Source organism: Heloderma suspectum, chromosome 2 (assembly GCF_057233095.1).
Source record: "Heloderma suspectum isolate Gila_16-S chromosome 2, 16-S_ref, whole genome shotgun sequence".
NCBI lineage: Eukaryota > Metazoa > Chordata > Lepidosauria > Squamata > Helodermatidae > Heloderma > Heloderma suspectum.
This window is the reverse complement of record NC_139459.1, coordinates 64,477,489-64,490,000: the sequence shown is the minus strand read 5'-3', so window position 1 is coordinate 64,490,000 and position 12,512 is coordinate 64,477,489. Positions and strand designations below refer to the sequence as shown.

Below are 12,512 nucleotides of genomic sequence, written 5' to 3'. Positions count from 1 at the left end.
GCATAGCCTCCAATAGCCCAGAGCCACACAGCCTTTTCAGCCCTGAGGGCCACGGGTGATGATGGGGAAGGGGCAACATACATATTCCCTTCCTCAAGAGATCTTCATACAGGTGGCTCTTTCCAGGGAGGAACAAGCAATCTGTATCACTGGTAGCAACAGTACATTCAGTGGGAATTCAGCAGCAGAGGGGCATGCACCCCAGGGCAGTGGACCCAAAGCCACGGGGGAACCACACGCAGCCCACAGGGCGTGCACCCCCGCTGTAGACCTTCGGTGAAATCCACTGCAAGCCCTACTTAGAGTAGACCCACTGAAATGAATCAGGCTTAAGTTAGTCATGAATGCCTTAAGTCCTATTCATTTCAATCGGTCTACTCTAATTAGGGCTTGCGTTGGATTTTACCCCTTAATGCCTCAAAGCGGCCTCCACATTTGTACTAGCCAAAAAGTAAGAGCAGTTACAGGGAATGAGGGGTTCCGGGCATGTAAGGTAGAGCCAGTCAGCAAGACTGACTTGTCGCTTGGCAAGAACATGCTTAGCGCACAATGCAACACAAGCCTTGCTCTACACCTGCGAAAGGCGACAATTCATCAGATTGGGTGTTAAGGCTTCCAATCCCATACACACTCAGCCGGAAATACGTCGCTGAACTCAGTGGGACTTACATCTGAGTAGACCTGCACAGGATTGCACAGCAAGACAGCCAATTCCCCACGCAGCCAGTTTGCTGGCGCCCTGCCACCCACACACAACCAAAGATAATTTGCTTGCACAGCCTGCCGTTAATCGTGAAGTGCAAACCCGAGTTGGCGTGCATTTCCCAACAAAGGTCTGCCGCATTAATTGTTACACATGTTCCAGTTGGGAGTTTCCAGTTCAAAGAAAAATCACTTTGCCCTGGGGTCATTCCAATCATCTGTTTTGTCCAACAAAAGCTGTTGGAACACAGCTCTTTTGAGAACTGGGAAACTAGTTCTCTGAAATACCAGTCAGTCCGAAGGGATGTTTACATTGTACAGGACAAAAACTGTCATATGAACCTGCTTAAAAATGTCACCTGAATGACAACTGGATTAAATAAGAATTCAGTAGAGGTATTGCAACACATCAGAAATAACACTTCAGAGAAGTGTTATTGCAGAATTATTGCAGACATGTTTGCAGAATCTTTACTACAGGGATAAGCAACCTATATTCCGTGTACAGTCCCCTAACTTACTGGTGTTGGGGGACTTCAACGTACATTCGGAGGCCATCCTCACAGGAGCACCTCGGGACTTCATGGAGACCATGGCCTCCTGGAAGCTGCACCATATTCTAACTGGGCCCACCCATGTAGCCGGTCATGCACTAGACTTTGTGTTTGTTTCTGGAAAAGTGGGGAGTGATCTGGAAGTCGGGGGTATATCCACCACCCCCTTGTCATGGTCAGATCACTATCTGGTGACATTGGACTTCTCGGTTCCACAACCCCTCCGCAGGGGTGGAGGACCCATTAAAATGGTCCGCCCCAGGCGTCTTATGGATCCAAATGGATTCCTGAATGCGCTTGGGGATTCTCTGGGGCATGCCAACGGCCACTCGGTCGAGACCATGGTGGGTGGTTGGAATGCCGCAATCACTGGGGCATTAGATCAGGTGGCTCCGAAACGCCCTCTCCCTCGGAACAGGGCTCGGACTGCACCATGGTTCAATCCGCGGTTACGAGCTCTGAAACAGGAGGTGAGACGGCTAGAGCGCCGGTGGCGGAAGTCTCGCTCCAAAGACGATCAGACACGGGCTAGAGCTGTATCTTCAGCCTATCACGTGGCGGTGAAGGCAGCAAAAAAGGAATATTATGCTGCCTCTATCGCGTCTGCAGAGTGCTGTCCCAGGAGGCTGTTCCAAGTGGTCTGGAGCCTGGTCGGTCCTGTGGCTCTGGAACCACTGGAGCATTCTAAGGCCTCCTGTGAGGCCTTGGCAAGGCACTTTGCAGAAAAAATTGATCAGATTAGGTGTGTTACTCTGCATGCTGTGGATACAGTTAGTGAGCAAGAGGCGGCCTGTGGCAAACCGGTTTTGTGGGATCGGTTCCAGCTTCTTCCTCCTGATGAAGTGGACAAGGTGCTGTCATCGGTACGGCCGACCAGCTGCTTACTTGATCCTTGCCCATCTTGGCTCATTATGAGCTGCAGAGAGAGACTGGGTGAGGGGATCAAGGCGGTGGTGAACGCCTCCCTTGAGGAGGGAGTGATGCCATCAGCCCTCAAGGAGGCAGTGATAAGACTGCTCTTAAAGAAGCCCTCCTTGGATCCTCAAGTTTTGAACAACTTTCGCCCAGTCTCAAATCTGCCATTTTTGGGCAAGGTGATTGAGCGGGTGGTGGCGGTGCAGTTGAAGGCACACTTGGAAGAAACTGATTATCTAGACCCATTTCAGTCAGGCTTCAGGCCAGGGCATGGGACAGAAACGGCCTTGGTCGCCTTGGTAGATGATATGAGGAGGGCTCTGAATAGGGGTGAATGCTCCTTCCTTGTTCTCCTTGAGCTCTCAGCGGCTTTCGATACCGTTGACCATGGTATCCTCCTGGACCGCCTGGAGGGGTTGGGCATTGGGGACACCGTATTGCGGTGGTTCCAGTCCTTCCTCTCCGGCAGGTACCAGAGGGTAACACTGGGAGAGGAGGTTTCGGACCCGTGGCCACTTGTGGGGTGCCACAGGGTTCCATCCTCTCCCCGATGCTATTTAACATTTATGTGAAGCCGCTGGGGGCTATCATCAGGAGGTTTGGGGTGCAGTGTCATCAATATGCGGATGACACGCAGCTCTACCTCTCGTTTAAATCTTCACCAAGGTTGGCCATAGAATCCCTGTCCAAATGTCTGGAGACGGTGAGTGGCTGGATGGGGAGGAATAGGCTGAAGCTGAACCCTGACAAGACCGAGGTACTTTTGGTGGGAGACAAGAGGAGGCTGGGGGATGTTGACCTGGTGCTGAATGGGGTACGGCTACCCTTGAAAGACCAGGTCTGCAGCCTGGGGGTCATTTTGGACTCCCAGCTGTCCATGGAGGCTCAGGTGTCAGCTGTGAGCCGGACAGCGCTGTATCAACTCCATCTGATACGGCAGCTGTGCCCCTTCCTTCCCGACCATCTGCTCCCATCGGTAGTACATGCCCTGGTCTCCTCTCGTTTAGACTACTGTAATGCGCTCTATGTGGGGTTACCCTTGAAGACGGTTCGGAAACTGCAGCTGGTACAGAACGTGGCGGCTCGCCTGATTAAAGGCAGCCACCGGTGAGATCACATCACTCCAGTGCTGAAGGAGTTGCACTGGTTACCAGTTGTTTTCCGGGCCAAATTCAAGGTGTTGGTTTTGACCTTTAAAACCCTATATGGTTCCGGCCCAGCCTATCTTAAGGAGCAGCGCCTCCAGCAACACCAGGCAGGCCACTTAACAAGATCAGCCTCGGATGGCCTTCTCTCTGTCCCATCAGCCAGGACAGCTAGACTGGTGGGGACAAGGGAGAGGGCCTTTTCTGTGGTGGCCCCCACTCTGTGGAACTCCCTCCCTAGGGAACTCCGTCATGCCCCCTCTTTAATGAGCTTCCGTCATGCATTAAAAACGTTGTTGTTCAGGCAGGCATTTGAGGTGGGTTAGGGTATTTTAGAAAATGTTTTTACTGTAGGGTTTTATTGTTTTAAACTGTTTTTATTGTATGTTGTACATTGCCCAGAGTGGCTGGGAGACCAGCCAGATGGGCGATTAATAAATTTAATAAATAATAATAATAATAATATTCCACAGACAGAGAGCTTCTCCACATGAGCAATTTATTGCACACTCATGATTGGTCACTCAGGGAAGTTAGTGGCTCCTTTACACAATGTTGTCAACCTCCAGGACGTCTCCCGCACTTTCCCCCATTTAGTCTGCTTTCAAAAAGATCGGAGATAATTCAAAAAGGGGCGTTATTCCAATCTATCAGCCGTGTGAAATGCCAGCATAGTGGTATAATGCGGAATGACAGTGCCATCTAGCAGCTGTAAAATGAAACACACAGGAACATAAAGAACTTGCTGAGGAAGGACTTTCCTCAATTCAGGCTACGTGTCTGCTCTGTAAAGGAGCCCATCATAATCCTGCAAAGAAACCAAAAGCAGAAAGCTCTGGTAAGGATGCAGGGTTTTTGCTTAATGTAGAGAAGCTCTAAATGCACTCCTCTCCCAACCTTTTCAGCTCATTTTAAGAAACTTACCCTCCACTTTCTTGACCAATGAGGCAGGGATGAGGGATATGGGGGCTTCCAGATGTCACTGGAATGCAACTCACATCATCCCTCACTACTGGCTATGTTGGCCCCATCATCTTCAGGTTGGTCTTGGAAAGATTTCTATCTGAAACTCTGACGAGCAGCTCCAGCAAGTACAGACAATACTAAGCTAGATGGACCGGTGGTCTGAGTCAGTGTAAGGCAGCTTCCTATGTTCCTAAACTATGGTTATCAAGATCAGAACAAACCAGAATCTTATTTGTACCATTTAGATTGGGGTTGAGAACCGCAGGCCTGAAGTCCAAACACCCCACCCACTTTCCCCCCATCACCAATTGTTTGGTGGTTTCCTAGCTTTGGTTTGGTTTTTCTGAATTCTACATGGTTGAAATGCCACTCCTAAGGCTTACCTACTGGCAGCAAGTGCTTTACGCTAAAATATGCTGGTATTTTTAGTGTTTCGGCCATACCACTTTGCCTTTGGCCCCACCCAGTACTGGAATGCATCCCCGAGAACTTCTCCAAAATGGAATTTGGCTCCTGAGCTATAAGAGGTTCCTAGCCTCTGATTTATATACTGCATCCTCAATACAATCATGTTCCCAGGGTAGCTGTTTGAAGTTTGTTTTACTTCTTGGTTTGTTCTGATCTTGATAACCATGGTTTCCTGATTTTGGATGCAACAGGAAACTATGGTTCATTAATGCAGGAAGTGTTGTCAACCCAGGAGGAAGCCAAGATATGTACATCCAAACCAGGCTTGGACATGATATCATTTAGGCCTACCTCCCCAAATTATCCTTGATACAAATCCCTTAAATTAAAACCCAGAGGGTTCATCACTTACAGATACAAAAACAATTCCAAGGGCATGTAGAACATACATGCAGATAAAGAAACTCCTTTATTCAGTAATCTGGTTATCCTTACTATTAGCATAAGAGCAATTACACAAAACACATCTAATAAGAAAAATTCTGATACTGGCAACAGTTTGCCAGGTACCAGGGAGCAGCACTCCTGGGCTCTCTTGGGAACATGCCCAGCAAAATAAAGAATTACTTCCAAGAGAAGAGACAGGAGAGTAGCCAGTTACCATGTCAGAGTAAAACAGCCAGCAAGCAAAAGGCACGCAAGGAGAACATGGAAAAGGCCAACTCTAATGCAAGGCCCACATTGGGGGCAATCCTATGCATGTTTAGACAGAAAAAAGTCCTACAAGTCTCAGCATTCTGGGAGTTGTAGGACTTTTTTTTTGTCTAAACATGTATAAGATTGCACCCTTTATGACCTAGATTATTGCTCTTGCTGCAGAGTACTCCCATCTTGTGGGAAATCTACAAAGCAACTTGGAATTGATCTCTATACACCTTCACTATTAAAGGAAACAAGTACGCTTATAAGATCTTCAAATCCAACCAAGCTAATTGTCCAGGCAACAACAGGCCTTGCAGCAAATGCCCTGTCAGTACAGTGTGCTGAGGAAAAGACTGCTACAGATCACAGCACTTTGCCGTGACTTATACTTGAATTACTCCTCCAGGAAGATGAGTAATTGGGCAGAGCCCTTGTATATCCAGTCCCCTGCCCATTGAAAGCCTTCTGCGGACACATCAGAAATCAGCCAGCACAACTGGAGGCATACTCAGTGATCAGCACGGCTGTTGCAGTAGAACCCACACCGCTCCCTAAATAAGAGTAACACTAGTGCAAGCTCATTCCCTTGAACTCTCTTTAAACCATCATTTGCATTTCGTCCAAAAGTGTCCCTTTTAAAAAAGAAAAACGCAAGCTATTTAATTGTGTGTGTGTTGGGGGGTGGGATGACACTACTGTCTTCTTTCACGATGTATCGTATTTCCAAATGACAATCTGAATGATGGCTTCCATTTACTTTCCCTGAGGTCGCAGAACAGGCATACTGTGGGGCGAATGAGTTCATTTTGGTCTATAGCACGGAATATTTTATTGCTTTATCAGATAGTTAAGTGGCATCGCCCACCCTGAGACTTTGTAGCAGAAAAGAAATGTACAGTGCTATCCTATAAATGCCTACTCAGAAAAATGTGCACTTTGAAAAGCACTTTAAAAAAAAAAAAAAAAAAAAGTATTTTCACGCCTCAGTCAATGGGGAGGAGTGCACACTTTTGAAAATACATACAAACATGTGCATTTTCCCCATTCGAACGAGCCGAAAAACAGGCCGAAAACATGAGAGAGCTGAAACAAGCTTCGAAGTGACCTTTGGAAAACTTAGGTGAGCTTGAAAATCACAGCTTCTGCCATCCCTAATCTCAATCTAAAATGGCAGCCAGCCTAAACCAGTTCTCTCTTATGAGAAATCCATACTGAGAAAGTTCTGTGGAGCCTGAATATGCCAGCTTTCATTTTGAAGATTCAATTTAAAAAATATTATTCTCACTTGATATGTGTACATTCAGGGACAGATCAAGTTGACTACAAAAACTTTGGTTTGGTAGCTAAAAATGCGTGTGTGCGCGCGCACGCACACACACACCCCTTTGTTGTGGTTATCACTAAGCTAGTTTCATGGCCTCCCTGAAAGTGGTGGAAGGTTTATTCATGAAAAACTGCATAAAAGTGAGAAAAGAACCCCAGAAGGTAAAAGACTTTCCCATCTCTCATCTGAAAAATTTAAGCACGGAAGTCAAGGGCTTCAAATAATGCATTAAGGCTTTCAAATGTATGTCATGTGGAGCAGCCATGACAGGAGGAATGGTGCATGAATTCCCACAAAGGTGTTCTGATAAAAGCTTAATTGCTTGGCAGTGGAAGTAAAACCTCAAGGCCTTCAAAGCTTCCAATAGAATCACCAGCGCCAAGAAATCTCTTTCAGACATCCTACAGTGAAAGCCTCTACACACACACCATTAATTCCTTCTGCCTATTTTAACCTCCTTGTGGATACAGAAAGACAGTTGGATCAATAATTTCTTAACGTCGATGATAGTATTTTTTGGTTGCCCCTGCTGGTACTAAATGGAAGGGTGTCCAACACAGCACTTTTCCCAGGCTTGTGGGCCAGGATAGGAAGAAAGGCGAACTTTAAAACCACATACGCAGTAATAAAGAGTACCCAGCACTTGGAAGGGCACCCACACCAATATCTGACAGCTCACCTACTCTCAAACCTTTCTATTCATCCACTAAGAGAACAAGTGTCATGCCGAAATGCCAAAATAAACATGAGTTGTCATTGTTTGGTGACCAGTCTAAAACATCTTTTAGGATCATAAAAATTGCTTTATGGTGTGAAAACATCCTCTTGGAAAGTCATCGGTTGTTGTTTCTTCTTTTTTTAAAGGTGGACACTTCTCTTCCTTTCTCCCAGGTCCTCCAAAAGTTCAAATTCTGTAAGGAGCAAAACACACTATGGAATCTTGGAGAAGAAAGTATGCTCCTTGTGGGATGGACATGTTTTAAAAGGTGGGAGGCAGCATAATGTTTGAAGGCCAATCCAAACATTAGGCCACAGTAAATCCCATTTTTGTTTGCAGTCATCCAAGAGTTGCTGCCAATCTTATCTTGGTAAACAGAGTACCTGGATAATATATGCTTTTGCAAACACATGTTTTGCAGTACATGTATATTTCACTGTGCACATATAAAATGTTTTAGAGGTACACCTAAAATGCTGAAGTGAGCCCAAGTGAGACCCTGCTCACACAGACCATCTCCTTTACATTCCTTGCAAACCTTATTTGCAAGAGAGCACATTTTGGCTAGATCACATCTTAGCTTTTTGCATTCCTAATGCTAACCTACCTTGAGAGATCACCACTGCTTTGAAAACAGGACTGAAATTAGAAAGCTGGAAGCTGATAATCAGACGTGTATATGTTTTAGTATGGAGGTTATTATATTTAACATGAGCTACAATGTAAAAAAAAGTCCCAGGTTTTGAACTTCTAATAGCAGCCATAACGTAAATGAGCAGAAGTTAAGGTCCATCACTGTTCGGTGTTAAAGCATGTGATTTGAAGTGCCAACATAAAAACTGTGATTTCTTAAACACAATGACCCAATTTGCATGTCACAGCAACCCAGTATAGACTGCCCACTCCCACTGAACTAAACAACCTAGGGACATTCCATCCCTGGGTTGCTTATCATGACGTCCAAACCTGGAACACTGGGAGAGAGACACCGCAGAGTTAGTACCCAAAAACAAAACATAGGTTTGAACTCTGGGTTGTCTCTCCTCCAACAACCTACAATTCCAGGTTCAGATGTCACAACCCAGGGACAAAGCTTCCCTGGGTTGTTTAGTTCTGCCTGGCTGCAGTGGGAGGGATCGGGCAGCAAGTACTAACATCCTCGCTCACTGCCACTTCATTCACAAGAACCTATGGCTTAACAAACCATGGAGTGTTGTGATGTGCAAACTAGTTCAGTTAATTGATAGGAGCTGGTATAGTTCTTTAGAACTCACCCGTTTTAAACAAGGCAGAAGTTCTTTATACATATCAAGAGGTATCATGGCTTTAGTTGGTTTGTTTTTAAACAAATAGCCTTAAGTCCAGATTTTGGACAGTGTTGGCATGCTGAGCAACAACTGACCTTTATTAAAGTCCCAGACTCAATTACGTGTGATGTTTGGAGTTAGTCCAAACATCTGTACAAACATAGTCAATACACTGTTAGTCCAAACATAACAACAGTACTATTGTTGCTGGTACTGCTGTTAACATTGTTCTGGTTTTATTGTTTTTATGTTTTTATCACTTTTAATATTTTAACTGTTTTTATGTATTTTATTGCTGCAAGCCTTGGGAGGGCTTCTACCCTGAAAGGCAGCCAAGAAATATTTTAAATAAATAAATAAATTAGTCCTTAATCTAACTACTCAGAGAAATTAAGACAGTGGATGGCTTGAAGTGCCATTTAGCCCACTGGTGGGCTGACATCAGTATTGTATAATCTACTTTTTAAAGGACTAGAATCCACCTTGTCCAATGTGCTTTTAGATTTACAAAGCATGAGCGCATATCCAGGAAGTCTTAACAGTTAAAGCATAACTGATCTCTTCTGTATCCCAAGTATGCTCTCTAACATAACCTTGTTGATCCTGCCAAAGTCTACTTCCTACAGTACTCTTTACAAGAAACACTTAAACCAGCAGGCACAAAGTGGTCCGTCAGGAATTGGTTAGTGGTCCTCCAAGAGAGCACTATCTCCTTTCTCCCCACTCCTTTTTTAAACACTGCAAGAGTGCACAGCCTCAGTCCCAGCAGCCAAATCCAGCCCTCCAGGGGTTCCAATCAGGCCCTCCAGGTTTGCCCAGATGACCACGCCCTCTTCCCCTGGTCCCACCTCCTTTTCCCCTGGTGGCAATTGTTTAGTGGTTTGCTGGCTTTTGTGGAGTTTTTTTTCCCCTTTCTAAAAGGTTGAAATGCCTCTCCTAAGGCTTCCTTACTGACAGTAAGAGCTTTAAACTACAATATGCTGATATTTCTGGCCCACCCCCTTTTGCCTTCAGCCCCACCCACCACTGGAATGTGGCTCCCAAGGGCTTCTGTTTGGCCCATGGGCTGAAAGAGATTCTCAACGCCCCTGAGATACCATAAACAAACGCATTTTACACATTACGCAGTTCCTTCTAAGTTATACCCAGTCACATTTTTCCTCATGTTTTGTAGAGTCTTGTCCTTTATACAAGTTCATATACACCATCCATTTCTCATCTTATCTCAGCCATCCCTCTCAAGTCTCTACCCAATATTCCCTGGCCATGATGCAGGAGACCAAAAGAACCTTCATTGGCCACAGCATAGTTGCTATATTCACACCTTAATTTTATTTATTTATTAGTTACATTTATATCCCGCCTTTTTTCCTCCTTAAGGAACCCAAGGCGGCGTACATAATCCCCCCCTCCATTTTATCCTCACAACAACAACCCTGTGAGGTAGGTTGGGCTGAGAGTATGTGGCTGGCCCAAAGTTACCCAATGACCTTCCATGGCCGAGTGGGGACTCAAACCTGGATCTCCTGACTCCCAGTCCAACACTCTAGCCACTACACCACATTAACCAGCTTTCTCTGATTCATCCTAGATTCATCCTTTGACCACCCACCTCTGGCCATGATTTGTCTGACTGCTTTTCCAACTCTCCACCAGATGTTAGCTAAACAACTGGTGCCACATTTGTTGTCCACTGCCCCTGTAGCCTCCTGGTAATGCCTTTTCCGTCCCACTCAAGGTTGTGCTAGAAGATGGCTTGGTAATTAGGGCCCACAAAAGCTGTGACTTGGGCATGCCCACCATCACCTCATCCCAACAGCAGTTTTTGAAATGCAGAACTCAGCGTCAGGCACTCAAACATAATCGCTCCATTTTCTTCACCAAGACACAGAAGCCCAACATGGAAACCCAATCACGTCACTTGAGTAATAAAGCTATCTGGGATCAATAGTTTGAAAGTGCAGTCTAAGGTTGACCAATCAAGCTGTGCCTTAGAGAAATGAGCAAGACTCAAGCTCATCTCACTTGCTGTGAATTGCACCCTGAGACCATTGCCGTCCTTAAGAATAAAACAAAAATGCATCTTGACAGTATTTTTTGCCAAACTCACTTTGGAAATCAGGCATGAATGCATGGGACCATATGTACCTTATTTGTTGCAGTTGCACTGGATCCTGGGACCACAGGCACATTCGTCACTTGCACCGACAAGTAGTTGTTGTCTATGAGAGGCCAGGCCCCTTCCACTTTGCACGTCTGAAAGTGATCCTTAAAGGTCCGTAAATGCGGGTCTCCAAACAAGCCACAGAAAAAGTAAGTGGAAGGAGTTTGCTCTCCTCCACGGTGTTCTCTGGCTCCTTGGCGGCCACTGTAATTACATGGGTCATGGGTAACTTCAGGGTTAGTGGAGGATGTTGGGCCATCCTTGGAGCAGTTTCTCTGGCTCATGAGATCACTGATGCCCAATACAGCAGAATGATAGACCAGGTTTCCTCGGCAGACTTTGGAATTGCGGTAGGTGCAGGCGGAATAGGCACGCAGGGCTTTGCAGAACTCCAGATCAAAGCCATCAATGGCAGAGTTTAGGTGAGAAGTCAGTGATACAAAGTCTGTGGTGCACTTCTGGATTCGACATGGTGTTTGCAGCTGGCAATCACCTAAGCAGGAGAACAGAGGAAGAAATGTTAACATCTGGCATAATTCTCTGAGGAATGAAAGACAAAAGAATCACCAACACTTGAGGATAACCCCTTGTGAGACCCCAGGCTCAAATAAGATATACTGGTATGAGTCTTACTAAAGTGTGAATTTCTATTCCATAAAGCAGGGGTGTGCAACACATGGCTCCCCACGGCCTTGAATGTGGCCCCCAAACTGCTAAAATTCGCCTGTGCAGTGGCCAAAAGACATTGGCTGCTTGCTGCTGAAATTTGGCAGAACACCGCTACAGAGACTCAAAAGTACCATTTTTTGCTTTATTCACACTAAATGTGGCCCGTTTGAGTCTCTGTAACAGTTTGCTGCAGCATTTTTTTTTACTATGCAGGCAGTGTGGTGGCAGAGTGGGAGTCGGGGGGCTGGAAATTGGTCCCCAGGTTGCCCACCCCTGCCATAAAGGCATGCTCAAGATGTGGAGCTCTTTCCCCTCCATGTTTACTCAGCAGTAAGTGTCACTGATTTAAACAGGATGTATTCCCAAGTAAGTGTGCATAGGATTCCAGCCTCAATTTGTGATCAACAAATTATTTAATTTGGCTGATGACTTGCAGCCTGATCCTGTGCATGTTTGATGGAAACAAATTCTCCATCACATACAAATGAGCCTCTTTTCCTGATAAGTGTACTTGGGATTGCAGCCAAAAGTGGTTTGTAGATTTATTTCTTAAGTGTCTCTAATACAGCATCTAATTTGCAGAGAACAAATTACATTACATGAAACAACCAATGGCTACATACAAATGCATCATAATTATTGTTTTTTTTCTTTTAACTTAAAAATAAAGGCCAAGGCTTCATAAAAAGGGCTGTGTATATCCTACACAAATCCCTCCTTCCCCAAAACCAACACAAGAAGCCAAAATGTTTTGAAGCAAGAAATCCTAAATTCTTAATCCTAAATGGGGGTGCTCTTGGATCCAGAACTGTCACTTGAGGCACAGGTGAACTCAGTGGCACGGAGCACTTTTTATCAGCTTAGGCTGGTATACCAACTACGCCCTTATCTGGACAGAGATAGCCTAGCTACAGTGATCCATGCTCTGGTAACTTCTC

At 45.5% G+C, this 12,512-nt stretch overlaps 1 protein-coding gene across 3 annotated transcripts in view; it reads right to left on the bottom strand.

Moving 5' to 3' along the window:
* RGMB (repulsive guidance molecule BMP co-receptor b) overlaps positions 1–12,512 on the bottom strand; it is a 48,624-nt gene that overhangs the window by 18,114 nt on the left and 17,998 nt on the right. For all 3 annotated transcript variants that reach the window (XM_084833796.1, XM_084833797.1, XM_084833795.1), the window contains one exon: positions 10,890–11,398. In XM_084833796.1, the coding sequence (XP_084689922.1) occupies positions 10,890–11,398 (509 nt within the window). The remainder of the gene's footprint in view (positions 1–10,889; positions 11,399–12,512) is intronic.